At 58.2% G+C, this 26855-nt stretch overlaps 1 protein-coding gene across 1 annotated transcript in view; it reads left to right on the plus strand.

The window, feature by feature from the left end:
- Window positions 1-26855, plus strand: part of NRXN2 (neurexin 2) — a 100266-nt gene that overhangs the window by 35920 nt on the left and 37491 nt on the right. The window contains exons 7-16 of the mRNA XM_049643660.1: window positions 5792-5953; window positions 6642-7080; window positions 10388-10774; window positions 10953-11156; window positions 17103-17129; window positions 18676-18804; window positions 19178-19559; window positions 20166-20356; window positions 21992-22165; window positions 22559-22678. Coding sequence (XP_049499617.1) covers window positions 5792-5953; window positions 6642-7080; window positions 10388-10774; window positions 10953-11156; window positions 17103-17129; window positions 18676-18804; window positions 19178-19559; window positions 20166-20356; window positions 21992-22165; window positions 22559-22678 — 2215 coding nt within the window. The remainder of the gene's footprint in view (window positions 1-5791; window positions 5954-6641; window positions 7081-10387; window positions 10775-10952; window positions 11157-17102; window positions 17130-18675; window positions 18805-19177; window positions 19560-20165; window positions 20357-21991; window positions 22166-22558; window positions 22679-26855) is intronic.

Raw genomic sequence — 26855 nt, forward strand, 5'->3', positions numbered from 1 at the left:
CAAACACCCGGGGAATACCATCTAGGGGTTAGGGTGCCGTAGACCTTCCTTCTGGTCTCAATTCAGTTACAGATTGACCACGTGGACCTGAGCCAAAGGTCAGTTTCCTCAGCTACCGAACGGGTGATGGTACACCCGCATTGTCCATTTCATGGGGTCAGTGTGGAGATCAAGTAGGGTAATGGGAGTGAAAGCGTCTGTGCTCTGTACAGGGAACCATAATTTTATTAATCTTCATAACATGTTAACTGATTATCTCAGTGTTTCCAGGGTGAGGATGTTTTGTAAAGAAGTGATCCCCTTCCTATAGCGAACCCTGGAGAATACAGCATCTCTGGCCCCACTGGAGACGCTATTATCGTCCCTTCTTAGGAATCAGTCCCCAAGATAATTGCAAGAAACCCCAGAATGCCTCAGGAGTTGGCCTGGGGAGGAGGAGGAAAGACGGAGTAACACGGTGAATCAGCCTTGTCTGATTTCAGCCTTGACAAGGGAGGTTCCCGCTAAATTCGAAGTTTTTAAAGTCCACGGGGTGAGCGTCACTGCTTGACGATCAGAGCAGGTTGCCTCTCGGCGCCCTGAGTAGCCTCATAAGCCCTCAAACACCTGTCCCAGGGATCAGCATTTTCAGGCCAAGACCGGAATTAGAGCCTGGGGCACCAAAAAGACGGGGTTCACCCTTTTCTTATTATTCCCGGGTATTCCTCAACCAGGTTCCTGTTGGTTTTGCGTTTATCTTACTAATGCATTTGTATATGGTCTCTTTTCTTGTTATTTGAGCATTTCTCCTTGGGTAGAGGGTGAATACAGACCAAAAAGGCCAATCAGTTGAGAGGTTTGGGTTAGATGTGGTCAGGATGATGGAAGTTTTCTTGTTTCTTGTTTTTTTTTTTTTTTTTTTTTTTTTTTTTTTAATTTTGGAGAGAGAGAGGGAGAGAGGCAGACAGACAGAAGAGAGAGAGAATTTTAAGCAGGCTCTACGCTCAGTGTGGAGCCTGACACGGGGCTTGATCTCACCACTCCGGGATCATGACCTGAGCTGAAACCAAGAGTTGGACGCTCAACATACTGAGCTACCCAGTTGCCCCCGAAGTTTTCTTATAAAAATAAAAATAGCTCTTTGTGCATACACTGGGGTCTGTGATTCTTCTAAACAGCTCTCACAGTCTGAATATAATTTAAACTTGACAGATGCCCAGATTGAGACATCAGAGATTGTTATCAGTTAACAGAGGGGGAAACTGAGGCCTAGAGAAAACCCAGGACTACATGACAGTTATGGAAGGGTCCGGTGCCTTCCCTTCGGTTACCTCATTTAATCTGCATGGTCAGCCTGGAAGAAGTGTGGACGATGGAGGTCACTGAGCCCCTTTTACAGATGAGAGGCAGAGATTGTTCTGGAAAATGGTAAAGGTTGCACAGGAACTCAAGGTTTCTGGCCTGGAGTCTTTCTCCTCTAGTCCCAGGCTTCATCAAATCCAAACGTCAGGGTTCGCTGTCAGGCCATGACTGCTGGCTAAGTCGTTTTCCTATTTCCAACCCGATTCTCTCTTTAGCTTCTCCCTACCACAAACAGATGGCTGAACTTAAACACATAGCAGGGATGCATGACCTCCCTCAGCCGTCCTTCCCCTGTCTTCCTGCCCTACTCCCGCCCCACCCAATCCTAAGGGAAGCCCAGGCCTTCTTCCTAAACTAGTTGTTCTTAACCATCTTTGGCTCATAGATCCTTTTGAGAATTTGATGATGGCAATGGACTAAGGAGGCAATTTTGCGTACATTGTCAATGGCTTTCAAAATCCCAGAAACCCATCTAGCCCATCCACAAGTCAGAAACACCCATGCTCACAATATTATTCTCCCTTGAAGGGGAGGTCAGTGACCCTGAGATCCTAGCAGGCAGCTGGGAAGGGATCCGGATGATGCCAGAGGATCTTTCCCTCTTCCTCAGCCTTTCTTCCTGGGTCATGATAGGCACGGAGCGTACCTGTGGGGCTATAGAGCCCGGTTTCACATCCTACCAGCCTCCCTAAGAGGAGCCCAGCCGAGCAGAGCAGAAGAGAGGTGGACCCAGCAGGGAGGGTTGAGACCCCGCCCGGGTCGTAGGCTGCCCCTGGAAGCCACCTCCAGCCACCCTCCGTGCTCCTGGGGCGTGGAGGGAGGCTGGGCTTCCACGTCTTCGGTGCTCCACCCCTTCTTCCCTAGCTGGGCCTGGTTCTTCCAGGGCAGAGCTGTGGCTCATTCCCGTTGGCCTACTCAGTCCCCAGTCAGGGCCCTGCCTGTCTGCGTTGATGGGTTGGTGTGGGTTGAGTGCCGAGTGTCTGCAGTGTCTCGGGTGCTAGCCGTGGTCCTGATGACGGAAAGATGGCTGCTTGGAAATGAGCCGGTCGGGACGTCCTCCCACTGCCTCCAGCAGGATGTGGCGTGTGAGCAGGTGTGTCTGGGTCAGTGACCAGTAGTGAATGGGTGGTGGGAATGAGCGTCTGAGTCACTCTCTGGTGAGGAAGATCTGAGCCTCATGTCTCTTCCCTTTTTTCCTCCACCCATAGATGTCTTTGTCCTCACGGCGACTCCTCTCCCCTCCTCCATTGGAAGGAAGCTTCTCCTTCCTGCGCCCACAGCTCTTTCACCTCCATCTCCGCTCTTCCCCATCTCCGCTGGCCCCGCATGCCTTCTCACCTGCGGCTGCCTTTCTCTCACCTCTCTTGCTGGGCCTGGCCCCCCACCCGTGGCCCTCTAACCTGCATGTGCCCTAGCTGCAGAGGCTGTTCTGTCGCACGGCCCCCCTGCCCTCCTCCCCCGCCGGCCCCACCCCTTCCAGAAGCTGCGCGGGGAGGGGGGCTTGGGGGGCAGGGGCAACACGAACCCCTGGGGTGGAGGGGGACGGGGGAATTACTCCCCTGTTTCCTGCTTTTACTAACGAACCTGCCATTTTTGTGTCTGGACTTTGATTTGTCTGAGGGAACAGTCGGGTTTTACTAATCTCCGTCATCTCCCTCCTTGCCTTCCCCAGAGACTGTCCTCCACCCCCCCTACTCTTGGCTTCCTTTCCACCCAGTGCCCGTCTCCCCCTTTCTCCCTCAACTTCCTCCACCCCCAGGCTGACCGCCCTTCCTCCGTGCACCTCCGTACGTTACCCTGTCTCCTGCTACCCTCTCCCCCAGCCCCTGGGCCGGGGCTGCTCTAAAAAAATAGTTGTAAATCTGGGAGACAGACAAGAGGGTGGTTTTTTCCCCAAAAGAGGCGCCCCATGGCAGTGATTTGCATAAAGCTGTAGTGGGCAAGGTCAGATTCATGCCTAGTCTGAAGGGGAGTTGAGGAGAGCACCCCCCAAAGGTCGAGTCCTTCTGACTCTAGAATGGCAAAGGCAGATGAGCTCACTGCATGGATTGGGCCAAAGAGAGCCCATAGGGTGGGGGAGATGGCAGCTGGTGCCCTGGCTGCTGGGCCTGGAGAGGGAAGACACAGCTTAGTGGCTGAGGGGGCTGGAAGGGCTCTCCCCCTGCACAGAAGCAGGGGCACGTGACCAGAGCAGTCTTGGAGGATGGAGGTCTGTTCACTCGAGGCTCCTGAAGCTTTGGGCTTATAGATGGACACAGGCAGTGAGAGCCCAGTGTTTCCCTGGGTCACAAGGTGACTTGATGTTCACCTTTAATGGCCATGATGTGCCCCTGGATTGTGCTGGGACTAGTGTGGTTACAGGGACATGTCACGCCGGGGGCCTGCCCTTCAGGCGCTGACCTTCCAACTGGGGTGACCAGACACAGGCTCAGGACCTCATTAGTGGCCCATTTCCTGGTCTCAGTGTAGCATCACGAGTGGAGTGGAGGTGCAGGGCAGAATAGAACTGAATTTGCCCCAAGGAGACCCTTCACCTCCCACCCCTCCCTGTCTTATCCTGTCCCTTCATCCCAGCCCCCTTCTGCCCTTTCCCCAGCTCCCTTCTGCCCATTCTAATCTTGTCTGCATGTTTTTGTGACTAATACTTTGACCCTTCCCTTTCCCACCCAGATCCCTGCTTCCCAGCCTCGGGCGGGTGGAGGGAAGAAGAAATAAACCATTATGACCAGCCCTCCCCTCAAGACAAGACTCAAAATCTTTCAAACTGCCCCCTTCCACAAAGACACCCCCTTGCCTTCTGTCCTTGAACCTGGTACCCGCCCCCCCCCCCCCCCCGGCACAAGGTTTGATGGTTCCCAGGAGGGGGCCCCTTCAGCCCTCGCTTTGCTCAGCTGTACCCCCACTCATTGTGAGGCCCCAGCCCAGCACGAGGGGGACTCGGGGGCCCTGTGGGGGAAGCTCCCCTTGCCTCATTCTGCCCAGGTTCTTTAGGAATTCCTAACACCCTCCTTCAACCCCACGTGACAATGGAACCCCGGAGACCAGTCTCGGGAAGATGGCTGGTGGCATGTGCGTATAGACTGGTGTGGGTGGGGACATCCCAGGATGTGACTGGAAGGCCCAAACCTCCAGATTTTGCCTGACAAGGGGGTGCTAAAGCATGTTTGGGGCCTGGGAAGTGGGGGTGAGCTGTGGTCTGTTGGAAGCACAGTGTCGGGGTTCACCGTGAGCCAGCTTCCTGATGGCTCCTGCAGGAGCCTGTCTGCTTTTCCCAGGCGACTGCCCTAAGCCACAGCCTTCCTAGAGCGAGCGCTCGTGGTCCCGAAGCCCTTGGCTCTTCCCCTACAACCTTGTTGGGTCTCTAGAGCCCCTGTGGGCTGCTCCTATGGCTAAACTTTTTGGGGACCAAGTGGGCATTTGGGGAGTGGGTAGACAGAGAGTTTCCTGCATTTGTCCCTGCTCCCCAAGGTCACTTCTGCCTTCATCAGGCCCCTGCTGAGCCCCTTTCACCTCTTTGGAATGCTGAATTACTCCCCCGTCCTTACCCATGTTGCTTTCTTACCTGACTTCAGCCCAGGGTTAAGGTGTCATGAGGTTAGCCCCGTTACCCTCTGTTCCCTAACTTGGCTCTGAGTAACAGTGGTGATGTTCGTAGGGAAGACAATGAAGAAAAAGTTCAGGCCGGTGACTTGGCGAAGGGTTACCCTCTCCCTGGGAGACGAGAGAGCCACAGAGGGACCTGGGAAGTAAAGAGACAGACTCAGAAGGAGGGCATGGACCAGTGGGAGCCCTTGATGTCGTGGTGGTGGGAATCAGCCCCGAGGGGCGAAGGGCATTATGCATCCCTCAGGAAGTTCCAGCCGTCCCCAGTAGTATCTGAGCCCCCCTTCCCATGCCCTTGCTGTCTCCCATTTCCCTGCTGGGCTAAGACTGAAAAGACTCTTCAGTGCTCTGAAGGGCTGCAGGTGAGGCAAAGCCACCAAGATCCAAGGTGAATTGGTGTTTCGACCTCCTTTATGAAAGACGCTCTGAAATCACATGAGGATCCAGAGAGCACCTCAAGAGGAGGGAAGGGAGGGTGCATTGCATCCCCCCAGAATGGGGTCTTGTCCTGAGGTCCCTGCTCCTTTCTGGAGCCATTTCCAGGAACTGCTTCTTGGTGTACTTCATGGTGAGCCCTCTGAGTACCCTCCAGGCGTCTGCCTGCTGAGCTGGGGGCCGTGGGGCAGGCCTTAGCCCACCCTGAAACCATCAAATCTTGTGCTGCCTCCTTTCCCGCCTTCCCTCTTTTCCCCCCCACTGTTCCTCCTCCAAGACAAGCAGACATAAAAATGGGGGTCTCCCTCCCCCGCAGCCCCCTGGCCCCTCCCTTGCCCAGCCCGTGGCTTTTCCCAGGGGGTTGATGCCGGTTGTCTCCTTGTCTCTCCCCCTCCCTCCCTGGGCTGGGCAGGTGACCATCTCAGTGGACGGGATCCTGACCACCACAGGCTACACGCAGGAGGATTACACCATGCTGGGCTCTGATGACTTCTTCTACATTGGGGGCAGTCCCAACACGGCTGACCTACCGGGCTCACCCGTCAGCAACAACTTTATGGGCTGCCTGAAGGACGTGAGTAGGTCTAGGAAGGGTCTGGGGTCAGCCAGGAAACCCTTTGGTCCCTGTCTTCAGCATGATTTAGTCTGACCTGGCCAACCGCCTGGTTCCCCTGTTCCTTCCAAGGTGGTGGGAGACGTCTCCTATTCAAAACCTAAGCCCCACTGACTCCATCAAGAAGCTTCTCTCTCATTTCCTTGAGCCTCTGAAGTCCCCCAGCCTCTCAGAGGACCCTGGAGGGCAGCTGCGGTACAGAGGAAAGACTGTTGGGCGTGAACACTAAAGCCCTGTGTTTGGTCCTGGGTCTTCCCCTCACTAGCTCTGTGACCTTGGCCAAGTCCGTTGGCCAGTCTAATTCTTAGTTTCCTCATCTATAACATGAGTAGTCAGTGCCTACTTCTTAAGGTGGGTGTGAGGAGCAGATGAGAGTGTGAATAAAAATACCTTGGCAATCGGAAAATGTCGACTAGATGGTAACAGAGATTGTCGTGCCATTATTGTGAACCGCAGTCCCGCGGACAATGAGGGCTGTCCCGCGAGTGCCGGGCTGGAAGACGGAACCCGGAAAATAAGTGGGGTGAGGGAGGTGCTGGTTCACAGCCTCTGTGCACGAAGTTCTAGAACAGAGGTCCAAGCTGGGCAGGAGTGGCCAGGCCCTGAGCCGCTTTTGCTTCTTCACCCCTGACCCCACCCCTCCCTGCAGGTGGTCTATAAGAATAATGACTTCAAGCTGGAACTGTCTCGCCTGGCAAAGGAAGGGGACCCCAAGATGAAGCTGCAGGGGGACCTGTCATTCCGCTGTGAGGATGTGGCTGCCCTGGACCCCGTGACCTTTGAGAGTCCTGAGGCTTTTGTGGCGCTGCCCCGCTGGAGTGCCAGACGCACCAGCTCCATCTCCCTAGACTTCCGTACCACTGAGCCCAACGGGCTGCTACTCTTCAGCCAGGGCCGGCGGGCTGGGGCCGGGGCCGGCAGCCACAGCTCTGCCCAGCGGGCCGACTACTTTGCCATGGAGCTGTTGGATGGCTACCTCTACCTGCTGCTGGACATGGGCTCTGGGGGCATCAAGCTGCGGGCATCTAGCCGCAAGGTCAACGATGGCGAGTGGTGCCACGTGGACTTCCAAAGGGACGGGCGCAAAGGTCAGGAGGCCTCTGGTCCCTTCCGCTCTCCTCCCAGCCACTCCTCTCCCCCCCCCCCCCCCCCCCCCGCCCTGACATTCTTTCCAGGTCCCTTCCACTGCTGTCCTACCCCTTCCTCTGGCCCTGTCAGCCCCTTCGCTGTCCCTCCTTGTCATGGCGCACTGACAGAAGGAGCATAGTGTTTGGAGTCAGCAGACCTGGAGTCGCACCTCTGCTCTCCCGCTTACTGTGTGTGTGACCTTAGGCCCTTTATTCAACCCCTTGAAGCCCTAGTTTCATTATTTATAAAACCCTAGTTTCATTATCTACATCCATTACACTGGAGGTCCTTAAGAGAAGAAAATAAGAAAATACGTGTAAAAGCATTAGCACCGTGCCTAACACAGAGTAGACATCCCATTCTCCTCCCCCCCCACAAAAAACCAAAACTTCCCAACCACGCCTCCCTTCTTTCTAGCTAGGTCCATGCAACTCTCTTTCATTAACTACTCAACAAATTCTTACCGAGTACCTACGGAGCGCCAGGCGCTGTCCAAGGTGCTGGGACGGGGATGGCGGTGACTCAACGGTCTTTGCTGTCATGGAGCTCAGGCTCTGGTTGGGGGCGACACAGACGCTAAACAACCTCACACTCCCACCTGGTGAGGCTTCTAGCACAGTAAAGCGGCAGTGCAGAGAGTGCTCGGGCCAGGCAGGTGCTGTTTCTCAAACCTTGTGTTGCTTCCAGCCACCCCTTGACTCTTCCTTTTCGGTCTTCTTTTCCCATTCTCTTGTTTCCTGCCCAGTGCTCTCTTTTCCTCTTTTCCATCTTGTTGACCATGAGAGAACGAATTGATGTAAAGGGGAGCTGACACATTATCCAGCGTAAGCACTTATCAGCGTCAGCTAAATCGTTGTGCTCCCCAGTTGTCCCTGCACCAGACCTTTGAGACTGGGTGGAAGGATGGTCTCCCCCCCCCCCCACCAGGAGCACTGTGGCCCCTGGAAGCATCAGCCTTTCGTGGCTGGCTGTTTCTTCCTTTCTCTTCTCCAGGGAAATGTCGCCTTTCCTGGGCTTTACAGTACATGAGTTCATCCCCCGGTTTTGTCTCATGATGGTACCCGGGGGGTCTTCACAGGGCACTTGCTGCCTCCCAGGGTCTCCACACAGGTGATTAGTAACTCTCTAGATCGGAAGTCTGTCCAGGCCTTGCAGAGAACCCCTCTCTCTCTCTTCTCCTTAGCTTCCCACAGATCTCCAGAGCCCACATACCAGGTCTGGCTGGTCCCTGGGTCGCTGTTTGACCAGCTCTGGCCATCTCTGATGTCCCACATTCATTTATGCACCTAAGCCCAGACTTGGGGCAGTCATCGCAACAAAGCTCTCCTTGACCTTTTCCCTGTTTGTTTTTTAATTGTGTTAAATTACACATGACATTTACCATTTTAACCATTTTTAAAGTGCACAGTTCAGTGGCATTAAGGACATCCACACTGCTGTGCAGTCATCACCACCGTCCACCTCCAGAATATTTTCATCTTCCCAAACTGAAACGCTATCCCCATGAAACACTAACTCCCTAGTCCCCCTCCCCCTAGTCCCTGGCAGCCACCATCCCAGTTTCTGTTTCTATGAATTGACTACTTTAGGGACCTCCTAAATGGAGGGACCTCCTGTAAACGGAATCACACAATAATTGTCTTTTTGTGTCTGGCTCATTCCACTTAGCATGGTTTCAGGTTCATCCATGTTGTAGCACTGTGTCACTATTTCCTTCCTTTTTGTGGCCAAACACTATTCCATCTTATGTATCTACCACATTTTGTCCATTTATCTGCCGATGGACACTTGGGTTGTCCCGTTTCCATGTTTTGGAGCAAGGATCTTGGAGCAAGGCTTGTCCTCACTCTAATTTCCTCTTGCTGACTCTCCATTATACACTCTTTTCCCACCTCTTCCTTTCCCTGTCTCTTCCTTCTCCCACATTTGGTTCATTTACTGAGAGTCTCGCTGGGCAACGTCCATGTCCAGGAGACCCCGGAGCTGGTGGGTAGAGCAGGCATCTGGGGAATCTACTATGAATAGAGATGCGGGTGATTGGAGGGCCATATTGGGGGGGGGGTGCTGGTGGGAGGGTGGGTTGTAGCAGCCAGACCCTGGAGCATCTGACACCTTGTCGGGGAAGAACAAGCCAGGGCCATGTTAAACGGGGCCCAAGGGAGTGGCTTCTCTGGTTCAGGAAAGGTTTTGAGCAGAAGAGACCATGCTTTAGATAGAGTCCTGTCTGTAGAGGAGGTACTAATTCTGTTTCCTTAGTGACACCCCTGTGCCTAATGTAGACCAAATCCTCCTTACCTCTCTTTAACCTCATGGAGATAGCTAGACCTTTTCTTTTCTTTTTTCTTTTCTTTTCTTTTCTTTTCTTTTCTCTACTTATTTCTTGAAGAGTTCTTCTTGAGAAAAGAGAGAGGAAGGAAAAAGCATCGGAAAAAAATTATAAACAGAATACTTTCTAATGTATAGGCTTCTGCTTCTTAAGATCTCAGTAGAGGTTTTGAAGCTCCTACTTGATCCCAAATCTTTTTCCTAAGATAGCCAGCCTTTCCTTCCAAAGAAGTCTTAGTATGTAGGAGCTCTGTGCCTGGCATCCCCTCTCCTGGGTGTTGTCCTGTGTCTGGCTCCAGGACGGATCTGCTTACCCATCTTGCCCACCAGGCAGAGGGTTGGACAGTGCAGGCTCTGTGGTCCCACTGCCTGGCTGGCACTTTGGCTCCATTCCTCACCCTCTGTGGTGCTTTGGGCAGGCCTCCCAATCTCCCTAAGCTTCACCTGCCATTTCAAGTCGGGGTCATAAAGGGCCAATTTCATAGGGTTACCTTGCGACTCGGTGACATGAATGAAGTGCTAAGTGCCTGACATACAGTCACTAAAGTAGGGGGAAAACGCTTTGGATTCAAACCTCTCAGCCTCCTTAGTGTTCGCTGCCTCTGGTTTCCGGTCTAAGGGATGGGCCGGGGTAATGACCCTCGAATGATCTAGCCCCTTTGGGCATGTCCACTTCCTGTATATCCTCTGAGGACTCACTCAGGTACAGAAGGAGGAGTCTGGACAGAGGCCCACTGCACCCTGCAGCTGGGCTGGGGCTGGCTCACCTGAGTTCCTGAACTCAGAATCTTTGTTGAGTAGCATCCACAGCAGCAAGGAAGGCTGAGCTTCTGGCCCAGGGCTGCTGCAGGGTGCGGGGTGGGGGGTCGGGATCCCTTGCTGGCCCGCGGCGACTCTCGATCCTGCTTTCCTCACTGAGGCCCGCTCTCCCTCGATCCCTAGGCTCCATCTCGGTGAACAGCCGCAGCACGCCCTTCTTGGCCACTGGGGAGAGTGAGATTCTGGACCTGGAGAGCGAGCTGTACCTGGGCGGTCTCCCTGAGGGGGGGCGGGTGGACCTGCCCCTGCCCCCGGAGGTGTGGACGGCGGCGCTCCGGGCTGGCTACGTGGGCTGTGTGCGGGACCTCTTCATAGACGGGCGCAGCCGAGATCTTCGGGGCCTGGCCGAAGCTCAGGGGGCGGTGGGCATCGCCCCCTTCTGCTCCCGGGAGACACTGAAGCAGTGTGCGTCTGCCCCCTGCCACAACGGGGGCATCTGTCGAGAGGGCTGGAACCGCTTCGTCTGTGACTGCATTGGGACCGGCTTTCTGGGGCGGGTCTGTGAGAGAGGTGAGGTTGCTTTCCTTCCAGGGGTCCCCGCTGCCCCTCCTTGTGCCCCTTCCTCCTCGGGGTGCCCCTCATAGGCCAGCCCTGGGTCTGTCCTTGTAACGATCCTCTTGGTTTTCCCTCTTCCTCCACTGGCCTTCGGCCGTACCCTGATTTCCCTCTTCCGTTACCTCTGGGGCAGAGGCCACGGTCCTGAGCTACGATGGCTCCATGTACATGAAGATCATGCTGCCGAACGCCATGCACACGGAGGCAGAGGATGTGTCCCTGCGCTTCATGTCCCAGCGGGCCTACGGGCTAATGATGGCCACCACCTCCAGGGAGTCAGCCGACACCCTGCGCCTCGAGCTGGACGGGGGCCAGATGAAGCTCACTGTCAACCTCGGTAACCACCCCGCCCTGTGTTCTGGCCCCTTCCCTGTCCCTGCCTCTGAGCACACCCCCTCTGTCTGGAGAAGTTGGTGGTGGCACCTCCAAGAGTGGGAAGTGGGGAGGGGCCGGCCTCAGCCAGAGCCCCTGAAAGCTTCATCCCCAGCAAGGGTGCACAGCGTAGGGGATGCTCCGTGCTTGGCAACACTGTGTATGGGGGGCACCCCGAGTCTGGCCGTGCCCTCTGCCCAAGTGTGTCTGGGTGCGACCGCCGCCCTCCCGGGGGTGCTCATTTGGGTTTGGTGGCGTCTGTCCTGCACACACGCGTCACAGCGTCGCTCATTCTGGGCTGTCGGCTCATCCACTTACTCATTCGCTGGTTCATTCATTTGGGAAGGACTTGCGGGTGCCTAGCGGTGCCGAGGCTGAGCCCAGGGCAGCGGCAGATCTGGAGCTGAGGAGGACACAGCTTCTCTCACGGGCTCTGCGTTTGAAGAGCCGTGTCTGTCTGTGTGCATAGGTGTGCGCAGGTGACACTGGACGCCTGGGGACAGATCCTCCCTTGTCTGCTTTCACGTTTGCGTCCCGGGGCCGCCCTTTGAAGCCACAGGGTCACCTGATGGGCTGTGCCAGGCCTGTTTTATAGACTGTAGAATTCATATACTGACTCCTCCGATGTCATAAAGCCAGCAGTGGCTGGGGTCGGAGCCCAGACTCAACGCCAGGTCATTTGCCCTAAAGTACAGTGTCTCCCCACTGCCTCTCACAGAGCTGGGGTGGGCGGAGGGCGTCAGGGGCCCTCGCCGTCTCTGCCCCTGCCCAATGAGCCCAGATCAGCTCCGCTTCACAGGCAGTCCCCAGGGTGTCCGCACGGGGGCGGGGGGCACCAGCAGGCCGGTTGGGGCAAAAAAACAAAAACAAAAACACAGCAGGTGCACTCACTCAGCTCCTATTTACGGGAAGTAAGTGCCACTGTATTCTGAACCTGGGTTACAATAGCAACGAAGACCAGGACCCCGCCGTCGCGGGGCTTCGGTCAGGGGAACACTGGAAGCTGGAGGTCCTCAGCCGTCCAGGCTGGACTCACAACTGTCCATTTCACCCTAGCCTCTCTAAACGCAAAGGCGTATAGCACCCAAGGGCCTGCCATGTAGGCAGATGCGGGCCATGAAGGTTCCTTGTTATGTCCTCAACTGGAGAGAACACAGAGGATTTGAGCTTTGAAATATCTGGATTTCACCCTAACTTTCATCTCTAGGCCATCTGTGGGACAGATGGTGGCCTTTTGGGGACCCATTGCCTTGTTAATTTTTACCACATCTTTCCTCTTCCCCTTTGGACCACTTGGCCTTGGTACCCATAGGACAAGGATTTGCCGAGCAAGTTGGGGGCAGGAGGTAGGGAGGTGTGCAGGCAGTAAGGGCCTCAGACTTGGGGAACTTAAGAAGCTCAGCTTCTGACCACCGTCACAGCCCCCAGAGCGGGTGGTGGGTGTCAGTGCTGCAGGGGGGACGTGGGAAGGGAAACACGCTTTGGCCAACATTCCATGGTCCGTACCATGTCCCCTAGCACCTCTGAAAAGGTCACAGGAGGAAGGTGCCAGTCCAGGACCCCATGAGCGGCCCTGGGGTTCTCAGACTGGTCTGGTCTGTGTACCCAGACCCAGCACGGGCCACTCCTTCGGCTAGGAGGTGTGTCCTCTGTGCAGTAAGCTCATGGCTCTGTGTGCTCAGAAGTGATCCGGCAGGGAAAGTCTCTGGCCCTCTATCTGCAGGGCAGGCCGATGCCTCTTTCTTACTTGAACTGTCTTAGGTGCATGGGGAAGAAGCTTGGGTTCCTTGATATTAGACAGGAGGCGGTGTTCTTGGCCAGGAACATGTTCTCTGGCGGATCCTCAGGACCTTGGCCCTTAGGATCTACCCTCTCCTTCCCACTGGCGTACTTTTCTGTCTGTGCCTCATAAGTACTTAGAAATCAGAGAACCAGGTGGCCCTCAGGATGCCACTGGCTCTCACCTTTCACTGCCTCTCATCCCTGGCCGTGCTGGGTCCCACGCGCAGAGATGCTATCTCTACTATGCCCCGTGACAAGCCGTGACCAAGTGCTTGGTGCAGGCGCCTCTGTCCGCAATGCTCAGCGATGCGTGTGCAGGGAGGAGTGTGGCCGCTGTGTGATCTGCACCCAGCCATTCAGCCTCAGGCTCTGATGGGAAGAGCACTGGGCCTGGGGCCAGGAGATCTGGGTTTCGGGCCCGGTCTCTTTGACCGCTGGGTAAGTCATTTCTCTCTTCTGAGTCTGTTTCTTTCTGTAGAATGAGGCTAAGGATCCTCGCTCTGCTTACCTTCTGTGGCGGTTTTCAGGCTCCCATGGAACAATGGGAGTGAAGACATCGTAAAGATGCGAGCCACACGTGTAGAGACTCACCCAGCCCTTCTCGAAAGAAAATCTAATGGGAGTAGAGACCTAAGCTTAGAACCAGGCCTGGGGGCTTGCTTCCACACTGCATGATCCGGTCCGGCCCCTGCTTCCCCATCCTGCTGGCTACCAGGGCCTGTGGGGCCTCGCAGGCAGGGAACCACACCAAGGCTCTGATCCCAGGGTTGGACTCGCTCCCGGGGAGCAGAGAGAAGCCTCACAAAGCTTGGTCTCTCGCGGCAAAGTCTCATCCTGTAGGCAGGGAGGGAAGGCAGACATACGCAGGCATCTGTGCAACCTGTCAGAGGCTCAGCGAAATGCCTTGGACGTGGGGCTGGGTCCTAAAGAGGAAACCAAGGCTGCCAGTGACCACTTGGTGGGACAGCTGGGAGGAGGCACTCAGTGCCAGCTTCGGGAGGCAGGGTGTTTGCCGGGCCAGAAAAGGCTGACAAGGAGCTGCTGCCTCCTTCCAGGCCGAGGATGCTAGAGAAACTGGATTGTGTCTCCTGTCCTGTCCCTAGGCCTCCACCACGCCTGCAGACCCCAAGCAAGTACCCTAAGGTCTGCTGGCCCTGAGCAGGGTGGTTGATTTCTGTTCCCAGGGAATGTTAGAGTCCCCGGGATTCTTCACCCTGTTCCAGTGTGACCTGTGTTCCCGGTCCTTTTGCCCTTGGTATGGCCTCTTGAGCCATTGCCCCACCTAGCCTGTCCCTTGTCGCCCTCCCCTCCCTGGAGTTGCCCTCCACCAGCTGTGCTCCTGCAGCCCCAGCTGTCAGTGAGGCTAACGTGAAGGCTGTATTGTAACTGAAGAATCTCCAAGCTGGAGGAACCCTTAAAAGTTATCTCCTCCAGCCAGCTCCACCCCCGCCCCATATGTGAATTACCTGTTAGTTCCTCCATCGCTGCTCAGATGCCATTCATGTCAGGAGCTCCCCACCTCTTCTGGCCATTCTAATCGCTGGGTCATTCTTCCTTAGCGTCAACTTCTGAAATTCCCTCTTGTGGACCTAGTTCTGCCCTCTCAAGGCCATACAGAGTAAGCCTAACTCTTGTTCGTGTAAGCCGGGCTGAATACACATTATGTTTCAAGGTCCGTCAATCCCTGAGGCCACGGAAGGGTGTTTTGTTCCCACCCGGGGCTCTCAGTAGTTCACAGGCACCTTCCATAGGCTGGGCAGCCGGGGAGATTGCTCTGAACAAGAGCTGCATTCTGTCACTCTGTGATGTCACTTCTGAGATGAGCCTCTGGCCTATGGGCTCCTGAGGCTCCTTGCATGGGAGACTTGGACCCACCGTCTCCAAACTGTGGAGCCTGGGTGGGGCAGGGGATCAGGTGGGGGTATGGGATGGGAAGCCTGGCTTCTTCACCCTGGGTTCCTTCACATGCAGGTGACCTCTTCCCACCTGTTTGTTTCCCTACACACTCACACCCCCATCCTGGTCTCTATGTTCAGCCAGGACTTTGGTGAGTCTGTGCAGACCTGTCACTTCTGTTCATTTCCTGCACGGGTCACTAGCTAATGCCGCCTGAGCTGGGCTCTGGGCGGGTGTGTGCACGAAGGTGGGTGCTTCTCATCGCTCCCACTTTCTGCTTGCCTCCGGGGTGGTGCCGGCCCCCTCCTGGGGTGCCCATCCTCACGGGGTGTCGGCTCTCCTCCAACCCCACTGCAGTGGGGCTTCTGAGGGTGGAGTCACTGCAGGGGGTGGGGACTTGGAGCTGACACCTCTTCTCTGGACAGATGGACCCCCCATTCCTGGCTCCCACCCCTGCTAGGGAAGGGAAGAACTGAGCTTTTCCCAATAGGGGATCGGCCTGTCCTTCCAGCCCCTTTTTTTCTTTTTTGGACCCTTCATTGGTGAAGACTCTGCTGGCCCAAAGAGAGCCCCCGTGACCTGACTCCAGGCCTGGCACCCCCCCCCCCCTCCCCCCTGACATTCCCCTCCCCATCCCCCATCTAGCTTCTGCTTCCCTCTGCTCCCCCTTCCTTCCTCTTTTCTCTCTGCACCCTCTTGACCTCCTTCCTCTCACTCTCCCTTCTGACTTCCCCCTTGAACCTGCTCCGTCGCCTTCCCCTGCTGCTGCTTCCCTCCTTTGGTGCCAGGCTGTGGCTCAGGGTCCCGGCTGCTCCCCCCACTCTTCTGCTGCGGTTGACGACGCGTGTGGAGCTCAGCCGTACTGCCCGAGGGGCCCATGCCCCCAGAGCCACAGGGGAGCCTGTTTACCTCCACTGCAGGAACCTTCAGGGGCCCAAGGGATGCCAGATGCCCCCAGCCGCCTTTGTGTCCTGGGCCTAGGGGTGCAGGCAGAGCCTGTTCTGGGAGGAGCCATAGGATGCCAGGATATTCCCAGAAAGACAAGGGGCCGGCCCACTGAACACCTCTTTCTTGCTCTGGGCTCACAAGGCGAAAAGATGAAACTCAGAGAAAAGAGATTTGTCCACAGCCACACAATGAAATTGGGACCCAGCTCCTCTGCCTCCAGGTGCAGGACGTTCTGCAGCCCCAGCTCATCTGGGTCTGGTGGCATGGTGCAGGTGTCCCAAGGGCCCTAGGCCCCAATCTCATAGGACCCTAGTGCTCCGTTCCCCTTGCGAGGCTGGCCAACTGACATGTTGTGGGTCGTGTGTCCCATCAGAGGGATGGCCCAAGGCTCCGGGGCCCTGGGCTACAGTTCTGTGTAGACAGTGTGCTTTCTGACCATGTGGGGCCGCCTGACCCTGGGGTCATAGGACAGCCATGCGGAGGCTGGGGCAGACTTTGCCTGTGGTGCCTGCTCGCCTCTGACTTGCTGGGTGTCCTCTGAAATCATACTTTGGGGGCCTCACGAGCCCCATCTGTGAGGCCTTGGCCCCTCCCTGAGAAAACAGATGGATTCTGGTTCCTCGTCAGGGTGAAAGATCGCCCTGTTCCCCAGTGGCAGCCTGGCATCCTCCATCAGGAAGGGTAGAAGGAAGGTTCCTGTAGGGGGTGGTGCTGGCCCCCTGGGACTTTGGGAGATGTGTGGCCACGGGTAGGGAGCCCTGGGGCAGACCCCTCCATTTGGCTCAGAGCCCAGGGGGGCATGGGGAGTGATGTGTCACAACTTGGGCTCTGAGCAGGGAGTCGTCCCAGAGCAGGGGATGCGGGGAATCTGGCCCTCCCCACCCATCTCCCTCCGAGAGATGTGGAGATGTGGGGTTGGTCAAGCCCTCAGCCCCACAAAGATCCCCTGTACGACTGGGATTCCCAAGGTGCCATCTCCCTCAGACGTGAGAGGCCCCGGGCCCCTCTAAGACGGGAGGCGGCAAGCCCTCTTCCCATCACCTGATTGCCCTGCCTCCCAGTTCTGGGGAGGGTTGGAGCCCTCTTGGGGGCAGGAGGGACAGGGGTCCAACCGAGGAAGGGGAGAGGGCACCTGGGCACGCGTGGTCCCCGGAAAGTGGTCCTGGGGGGGAACCCCCGCCCGCAGACACCCCTCCCTGTGAAGGATGTAAAAAAAAAGAAAACAAAAAACTTGTTCTGCCTTTTTGTCTCCCCTCCCCCTCTGCCCGCCCCACGGCCCCCCCAGACTGCCTGCGCGTCGGCTGCGCACCCAGTAAGTGGCTTCCCTCTTCTTCTGCCGAGCCCCCAGGGGCCTGGGATGCTGGACACTGGGATCTGGGGAGGGAGAGTGGGGGGGGAGGAGAGCCTTCCTCACTGGCTTGTGTGGGGGTTGGGCAGTGGGGGTGGTGGGAGGGGAGCAGGCATGAGGGCAGGTGGGGGTGGTGTGGCTGTGGAGGGCAGAACGGGCCAAGCCAAGGTGAACCAAGAGGCGTTGGTGGAGGGCCCTGGGTCAGCATGCTCACTGAGAAAAGGAAGGCCAGGGAGCCTTGTCATCTCAAGTCCCTGGGAGGGTGGGGCAAAGACTTGGGTGCACCTATGGCAGGAGGACCCCCCCCCCCCTCCCTGTGGCCGGAAGAAGCCGGAGAAGAGCCGGGATATTCCACTGCATCGCCAGAGGCGGCCACAAGGGGGCGGGCGAGGCACGCAGGAAAGAAGAGGAGGGTGGGGAGCAGGGTCAGGGGTTCGAGGTTCAACGTTCAGCCCTCCACAGCTCCTGTGTTGGGGAGGTGGGGGGGCGCTGAGTTCCCGTCACGCCGAGGCGCCTTCAGAAGGGACAGCGAGTCTCTCAGCTGGGGGTGAGGAGGAGAGCAGGTGTGGGCATCTCCGAGCATCCCAGGGTGCTGGGCTCAGTGCGGTCTCCGAGAGAGTGTTTCTGCATGGCGTGCCCTGGTGTCGTGCGAGAGAGCACAGGAACCCGGCAGACACCGGCAGAGGGGGCCGTGTGCGCCCAGCGTGTCCGACCTCTGTGTGTTCGGTACCTGTGGGCGCGTGCGTGTTGAGCCCCGGCCCCGCTGGCGGGAGCCCTGGGAGTGCCGCAAAGTCGAGCATCCTTCTAAAGAAGAAGAGGTTTTGGTTTAGACCTGGAATCAGAGAATCCCGGCCTCGCATGAAGGGTCATAATTCCTAAGACGCGTTCCCCTCTCTGGCCAGGTCGGTTGTGCTGTGTGTGTGGTCGCGTGTCCGGGTGCGTGGAGGTAACCAGAGGCGTACAGAAAGGTCACACCGGGTCCCTCTGTAGGCGGCGGGGGGTGGCGAGCTGTGTGTCTGCGTGAGGGTTTCACCGCCAGCAGCGAAGCCACGGGCGCGCCCTCACACGTGCGGCCGGGGGTGGTCTGGGAGTTTGAAAAGGACAGGCCTCTGCCTCGATGCTGAGAATTTCACTGCTGGCTACACACACTGGCGCTGACGCTCCTGAGAAGACTCGGGAAGAAAACGCTGGTTGTAGGTACGGGCGGCTGTGTGCAGGGCCTCAGGGCACGACTGCAGAGGCACCGTTCGCATCCAATTCGGTTCCAGGGACGGCCTTGGGAGTTGCGCAAAGAGGCAGTGGGTGTTGTCTGGATTTCTGACTGGGTGTGGAAAGACTGGGTGAGCGTGTGTCCCCGCGTGCGGGGGGCGGGGGTGCGTGTGGCACAGCTGGCCGCGTGCCTTAGGCCGTAGGTGTGCAGCTGTGCGTGTGGGGGGGGAGACTGTGCGCCTGGGCTGGGACCGGGAGCCACGGGCGAGCGAGCCGGAACGCCGCGCTCACTCCCCCCTTGGTGCCGCAGGTAAAGGCCCCGAGACGCTCTTTGCGGGACACAAGCTCAATGACAACGAGTGGCACACGGTGAGGGTGGTGCGGCGTGGCAAGAGCCTGCAGCTGTCTGTGGACAACGTCACCGTGGAGGGTGAGCGCGCTGAGCCCAGCGGGGTGGATACGCCTCCGGGGACCTGTGGACGGCCCTGTTCTTCTCGGTGACAACCGCCTGGCTTCCCTTCCTCGGGCAGCATTCTGGCAAAGCCCCCGCTGCTGTTTCTCCCCGAGGGGTGGCATGTCACGGGGGGGGGGGGGCCCGGACGCCGTTGTCCCCGGTGCCCGTCAGCCCTGGGCCGGCGAGGCGTGCGGCCGCCGGCACCCCCACCGAGGGTGTCTGCCGATGTCTCTCCGGTGTGGCCCTCGTGTAGAGGGGAGGCTCCTGGCACCCCGGGGCCCAACCCCAGAACCCCCCCCCCCCCCCCCCCCAGCCTGCCCCCCTCATCTCTGTCTCCGGTCCCGAGCAGGACAGATGGCGGGAGCCCACACGCGGCTAGAGTTCCACAACATTGAGACGGGCATCATGACGGAGCGGCGTTTCATCTCCGTGGTGCCCTCCAACTTCATCGGGCACCTGAGCGGGCTGGTGTTCAACGGCCAGCCCTACATGGACCAGTGCAAGGACGGCGACATCACCTACTGCGAGCTCAACGCCCGCTTCGGCCTGCGGGCCATCGTGGCCGATCCTGTCACCTTCAAGAGTCGCAGCAGCTACCTGGCGCTCGCCACGCTCCAAGCCTACGCTTCCATGCACCTCTTCTTCCAGTTCAAGACCACGGCCCCCGACGGGCTCCTCCTGTTCAACTCGGGCAACGGCAATGACTTCATTGTCATCGAGCTGGTCAAGGGGTGAGCTGCCGCGCCCTGCGCCGCCGGCAAGGGAGGGGTCCCCTTCCCCTGCTGACCGAGATACGGCCCCCGCCACTGGCTGAGATATCCAGTCCCCTCAGACCACAGCTCGAGGTTCAGGTCCCCAGCCCCCCGCCAAGATGGAAGAGTGGCACCCCCTTTTCCAACCCGGTGACTCCCCGGTTCCTTCCTTGCCAGTGTCCTTGCCGTTCACTGTCCTGGCTCAGGCGGGTCCTTTCTGCAGGCGGGAGGCAGGGCCCTGTCCCTATGGCCTCTCTTGCCTGAGGGGACCCCACCCTAGAGCAGCTGTGCCCTGCCCCCAGGAACCCCTGCTGTCCCCACAAACCTCTCCCCCAATCAGCTCCTCGTCTGAGCCTGTCACGGGAGCCGGCTCCTCTGTGGCCCTCTGTCCCCACATTGTCCCCATGATGGGACTTCACACCAGAGTCCTCTTGTTCTGGGCTGGGTCCCTCCACCGTGGGCTCTCCCCCTCTATCCCCTCCTCCTGCAGCACGCAGGACCCCTGCAAGCCGTAGCTCCTCCTTACCCTGCCCTCCCAGTATTGCCTTCGCCTTGACCCAGTGTCTCCTCCCTACCGCGGGGCAGGTACATCCACTACGTGTTTGACCTGGGGAATGGCCCGTCCTTGATGAAGGGGAACTCAGACAAGCCAGTCAATGACAACCAGTGGCACAACGTGGTGGTGTCCAGGGACCCAGGCAACGTGCACACGCTCAAGATCGACTCCCGCACGGTCACGCAGCACTCCAATGGCGCCCGAAACCTCGATCTCAAAGGTGGGGCCTGGGGCCTGTGGAGAAGGCCTGGCCCTGACCCAGATGCCCCCTTGGCCCCAGCAAGACCCTCCCTCCCCCACACCGGCTGGCGTGCTCTGTCACTCACGTGATTCTCCCTCTCCTCTCCTGGCCACGGTTTCCAACTCCTTCCTCTTCTTTTCTGTGTCCAGCCTGACGTTTTCCTGTCAAAGTTCTGTTCAGCTCTCCCGTGAGGCTGCCCTCAACACTGAAAGCCCGGCCATGGGATGTGCCTCACGGGGAGCTTGGTGGCCTCACTCTAGAGCTAGGGGTGGGCAGTCCAGGGCTTCTGAAGACCTCTTGGTTGCCCAAGATTGAGAGGCCTGCCTTGGTTGAGGGCTGGAAAGAGAATGGGGAGCATAGTGTCCTGGCAGATAGCTCCCCCCGAGTGGGTGGGAGGGGACGGTTGATAAGGGGAGGGGGGGTTAGCCGCTGCGGGGTCCCTGCATGTGGCCTGTCCTATACACTGGGCATCTACTAGGCTCTGTCTGGGCACTCTTCTGGACCCAGGCTTCCCTGGGAGGCTCGGTGTCACATCAGGGTCACACATTCCCCAGGGGCCCTTAGGTAGCTATTGAAGTGGTCATTGGCTGCCCCCGGAAGGGGTGCTGGAGAGAACAGGGAAGAAGGAGGAACCTAGAGTCAAGGCGTTGGGACAAGAGCAAAGATGAGGCCTGCAGCTTCTCCAGAACCCTCTGGGGCAACACGAGCGACCTTCTTCATCTGCCCCAAGCAGCCCTCAGCCCCATGGAGACCCCTGCGTGGTCCGTGTGACTCACATCGTCTGGGGTCTGGGAGGGTCCTCAGAGACCAGTGAAGTCACCCCCCGCCTTGAGAAGGAGGAAATGGGAGAAAACGGGAGGTTAGGAGGCTTGCCTGAGGCCCCCAAGTGAGCTGGAGGCAGAGTGGGATCTAGAAGCCCGGTCAGGTGCCGGCCAGATCTTTGGGCTTAGTGCTGCCAATTCTCCCAGCTTCCAGAAGGGGGCAGCATGTCACAGATTATCCGAAGCGCTGGCAGACCCGAGGGTGGTCTGGGTTAGTCTTGTGTTGCATCGAGCCAGTGGCCAAGACCCCGTCTCGCTGAAAAGCTTGCGCCCTGGGCCGGCCAAGTCTTCCGGGGAGTTGGGCGCGACACGGCCAGGGCAGTGATGCATGGGATCGGATGTCCCCGAGGAGAACTTCCTGGAGTCACCCAGAGTCCCCGGCCCAGCCCTAACTGTTGGGGAAAGGGAGCTGGGTTAGAGCACTCAGGAGAGAGAGGCCTGAGGGAGCTCAGGGAATAGGGGGAGGGGAGAGGGTGGGGGCGGCGCAGACAGGCCCTCACGTCTCTGAAAGGCCCTGATTACAGGCCGGAACTGGAAATCAGCTGTGTGGGAGAGAGCATGGAGCCCGGTCTCCCAGCTGCTCCCCATCCCCCAAGCACCCCACCCTGGGCATCTGGGCTTCTCGGGGAGGGGAGCAGACAGATGGCAGAGTGGAGAAGGAAGAAGGAAGGGGGGGGGGTCGTGGGATCTCTATACAGAAGCCCGAGTCTGGGACGACCTGACAAGCAGATGCTGGTATCCTGGGAGGGGGATGGGGACCGGGATTCAGGCTTTGACCCCTCTCCCTTTACAGGGGAGTTGTACATTGGCGGTCTGAGCAAGAACATGTTCAGCAACCTGCCCAAGCTGGTGGCCTCCCGGGATGGCTTTCAGGGCTGCCTGGCCTCGGTGGACCTCAACGGACGCCTCCCAGACCTCATCGCCGACGCCCTGCACCGCATCGGGCAGGTGGAGAGGGGCTGTGACGGTGAGTGGCGGGTGCAGGAGTTGGGGGTGACTCTGCGGGCCGCAGGAGGGCCGGCCGCAGGGCTTCGCTGGGGCAGCACAGTGGCCTTGCTTCTCGGGCCTCGCGGGAGCCTGTCCCCACAGCCCTGGGGCAGGGGTGCCGGGGGTGAAGGGTCACTCACTTTTCCCGTTGCCTCTCACCCTGGCCCCTTATCGCAGTTCAAAGCCAAGCCCAGCCGTCCCTGAGCACCCCTCCCCACCCGTGGCCACCCCCCCCCCCTTGTCGGTTTTTGGCCCTTTGGTCCTGGCAGGACTGAGAGTGGGGCCTCTCACCGGGCTCTGAAGCTTCCGCGCCTCCTGGGGAGGGAGGGGGCTTGGCTGAGTGGGGGGTGTTCCTTCCTCCCGCCTCTTCCAGGCCCCAGCACCACCTGCACCGAAGAGTCCTGTGCCAACCAGGGTGTCTGCTTGCAGCAGTGGGATGGCTTCACCTGTGACTGCACCATGACTTCCTACGGAGGCCCTGTCTGCAATGACCGTGAGTTCCCGGGGGGATCTGGCCCCTTCCCAGCCATAGGGACTGCCGGGGAGGAGAGAGGGTCTCTGAGAGCCATGCTGCTTGCTTCCTTCTTATCCCCTCTTGTCCCTAGAGCACGGGGCGGTGGGGGGGGGGGGGGGGGGGGGAGGGGAGCTGCTGGCTGCTGTCGACCCTCGACCCTCGACCCCTTGGAGTCTTTCCTTTGGGGCCTGGGCGGGATTGCTGCTGCCTGAGCCCCTGGGGCAATCTGCTGATAAGACGGCCTCCTCCCTTTGCTCAGAGCTGGCTGGACGCTGCCCCCTTCACCTGTACCCAAAGATGTCAGCCTCTGTTGCTCTCCCTGTGAGATTTTGGTGATGGTCTTAACAGGTTTGATGTACCTGCTATAGCTCAGAACAGGGGGCAGGCGTCGACCTGCACCCCCTTTCCTCCGGTGCCCTCGGGAGAGTGCAGCGGAAGTCTCGAATTTCCTGCCCAGAGTCGGCCCGCTCCCAAGGGGGCAGGCTCAGGAGATTCCCAGGAGGCCAGGCCGCTGGACAGCTGGCTTCCCTAGACAGCGGTCATGCTGTTCCCGACTCCCCCCGCCCCCCTGCCAAGAATCTCAGCTGTAGGTGGTCCCCTTGGAGCCACAAGGACACTCCTTAGCGTCCTTGCCTCGTTCTTCTCCCTGTCTGGGCATCTGTCTGCCAACTTGCATATTGTCTGAGGCCCCTCCCTAGAGAGGGCACTGTCAGCGGCAGTTTCTGGTACCGGGGCTTGGTGGCCAGCAGCGGGTTAGGGTTTGGCAGAGGGAGGGCAGCTGGGGCAGGAAGTGGAGAGAGGGAGACTCCTATCTGAGGGGGGCTACAGAGTTTCTCTCGGACGACCGGCCTGCGGGCAGCAGCAAGGAAGAGGGCAGCCTTCTCAGGCATCACCTGAATGGTCTTCCTTCGGGGTAGCCCTATGGAGAGACCAGGGGTGTGGCCAGTCAGCTGCCTGGGAAAAGACACACACACACACACACACACACACACACACACACACCACTCAGGACTGGGCTTTTTCATTTTACAAACATGGGGACCGAGGCCTGGAGGGGTCAGTGGATTTCTGGGGGTAGTTAATAGTAGATGTGGGCTAAGAACTGGGGTCGGTGCCTTTGCTTCCCTGCCACGTCTTGGAGCCGTAGTCATCCGGGCACGAGTCCTGAGTCTCTTACGGGATCCACCTACAAGTTCCAGGGACTGGGCTCTTGGGCAGATCTTGGTTCTTCCTTCTCCGTGGGAAGCATGTCCTGCCCTCTTCCTCAGCACTGTTGGGGGGCTCTGAGGCCTGACCCAGGCTTGAGGATCTCCGCTTCCTGTTCCCATCCTGTCTTCAGGGTTTTCCTCGTCTGACCTGCTCCTCTCTGTTCCTCCCAAAGCCCCCAGACGATGTCCCCCAGGGCTCAGGGACACTGGAGCCCTGGCTCCCCGGGGAAGAAAGACAGGGCGGGGCCTCTTTCTATCCAGCTCACTCACTGTGCACAGATCTGGAGACGGTGGTAACTTCGATGCTTAACAGTAATAATCCCCACTGGTTGTTTAGCGTTTGGCAGTTCACAAAGCTCTTTTAATTTATTCCTCAGTGAAGGCAGTGGGCTGGAGACCGGCCGTCCTGTTTAACTGATGGGGAAACCGAGGCCACTTGCATGCCCTAAATTCTCGGGTGCTGGGGGGATAGAGTGCGGCTGGAACCTGGGAGCTCCTGACTCCATGACCTCCTGCTGTTCATTTAGTCCCGGGTGGTGGTGCTGAAAGTGGGCATTTCTTTTTTTTTTTTTAATTTTTTTAATGTTTATTTATTTTTGAGAGAGAGACAGACAGACAGAGACAAAGACAGAGTGTGAATGGGGGGTGGGGGAAGGCAGAGAGAGAGGGAGACACAGAACCGGAAGCAGGCTCCAGGCTCCGAGCTGTCAGCACAGAGCCCGACGCGGGGCTCGAACTCACGAACCGCGAGATCATGACCTGAGCCGGAGTCGGATGCTCAACCGACTGAGCCCCCCAGGCGCCCCTAATAGTGGGCATTTCTTGCCTGGGATGCAAAGGATCAAGGTCAAGAAATACTGCTGCCCACTGTCACTACTACACTGGCACATACCGGAGCCTTCTGGAAGCGGGCATAGAGATTGTTGGGAATTTAGGGAGTTATGTCATCTTTTAGCGAGGGTGGGAAGAGAGGCTGGAACCGCTTCTTCAGGTTCCAGGAAGGCGGGAGGCAGGGAGACTCGGGGCTGGGGAGCAGGGCATATCTTGGGAAGAATCACCATCCCCGAGCACTGGTCTGTGTCTGGTGGCAGGCCTGAGCAGAGCCGTGGAGGTCAAGACAAGGTGGGTGCAACCTGGCAGCTGCTGGGATTCTGCCTGCTGCTTCCCCCGATACCGGCCCTGGGGGACCTTCTGAGATCTCTGCCCCGGAAGGGCAGGGCAGGAACCTGGGGCTGGGGGCTGTGCCATTACTTCCCAAACCATAATTCCCTCTTCTCTTGGGATCGTGCCTCCTAATTCTCCACGTTCGGCTCTGTGTCTTGTTCGTGCTGTCCCTCTATGGCTGGTCTTCTTGGGGCCCAGCCGCTGCACAAGGTCAAGCAGGAACCTGGCCGAGAGGCCTGTTCAGTTCACCCTGCTTGAGTGTGAAGGCCCTGGGAACAGCACGGGCATGAAGGGGCCCAGAGCCGGAAGAGAGGGAGGAGGGTGGGAATGGCCAGGGTGTCCTCAGAGCGTTGGGGTTGTCTGGTGGGGGAGAGACTGGGGCGGGGAGACGTCTGACCTTCATTCAGGACAACCTTTCCCAGCTTGTGGCCTCAGTTTCTCCGTCTGTAACATGGGGTGTGCAGGACCTCTGTGTCCCTTTAAAGTTCAGTAGTCTGCTCTGGGAAGGCAGGAGAGATCAGAGGAGAGAACCCATCTCTGCCATGAGAGAGAGGAAAGTGGGGGAGATAATGGAGAACAGAATACGAAATGAGGGAGGAAGGGAAGCTAGAAGGAGGGACACGGCTTGACATGGGGCTGAGACTCCAGGGCTGGGGTTTGGGACCCAGGCGCTCCCATCAGGCCTGCTCAGGGTTCTGTCTTCCAGAACCCCCCTCTCCCAGGATATCAGCTCTTCCCCATGCCTGCCCTCCTCTTCTCATCTCTCCACTTGCTCTGTTCATCTCCGCGGGCTCTATTGATGTCTTGCACACCTCTCCCTCTCCTCTTTTACCCTCCGTCTCCCCCCCTGGCTCCCCAACGTCACCCCCTCCAACTCTCTCCACTTCCCACTCACTGATATTGATTGGCCTCTAGGCGGTTTCCCTTCCTCTCCTCTCACCGCCACCGGCTCCTCCCTCCTTCCCTCTGGGACCATAAATTTTCTGCCTGCTCAGAGCTGTGTCAGTCTCTATTCCAGAGCCTGGGGCACAAGGATGGGATGGAGAGGGCAGGGGGACAAGGCTTCAGGGGGCCCCAGCCCCGCTTTGCAGGCTGCAGTGTCTCTTTCCTCACGGAGCCATGTTCCACCTCGAAGCCTTCCTTCTCTTCTGGGGACCCCTTTCTTCACTTCTGAAGGGCCAGGGGCCAAATGGGGCCACGTCCTCCCACAAGGTTGGGGAGGTGACCTGGGCAACAGGGGAGCTGTCCTGGGTGCTGACTGCATTCAGGCGTTCCCGTCTGGCTCACGGTGCTGGAAGATGAAATTCAGAATCAATTAGCAGGAGCCAGCCCTCTCCTGCCTGTGCGCCCCCATTCCCTGTCCCCTTTCTCACATCACCTCCCCTTTCCTTTTGCCCTTTCTTCACCACCCCTCCTCACTCTACTACCCTGTTTCTTTGGCTCCTTCCAGGTCCATCTCCACCTCCCTCCCTCTTCCTCTTTCTTGACCCTCTGCCTCCCACCCCCACCCCTTCCCTGGTTCGAGGAGACCATCGTCTCACTGAACCCAGATTGATGTGGGTGCAGAGGTCACATCCAGATGAAGGGACGGGAGTCTCTCTGCACTTACCTCTTGGGCTATGACAAGTGCTTCCCAGAGGTCCCCAAAACTCTGCGGTGGGGAGTGGGGAGGGGCAGATCCCAGTGGAGGGGCACCTAGAAGAAGTGGCTTCCTCGGCCGAACCTAAGTGACCCAGGAAGGGTTTTTGTCCTAAATGGGACACTCAGTGGACAGGTGTCCTGAA

This window comes from Panthera uncia, chromosome D1 (assembly GCF_023721935.1).
Source record: "Panthera uncia isolate 11264 chromosome D1, Puncia_PCG_1.0, whole genome shotgun sequence".
NCBI lineage: Eukaryota > Metazoa > Chordata > Mammalia > Carnivora > Felidae > Panthera > Panthera uncia.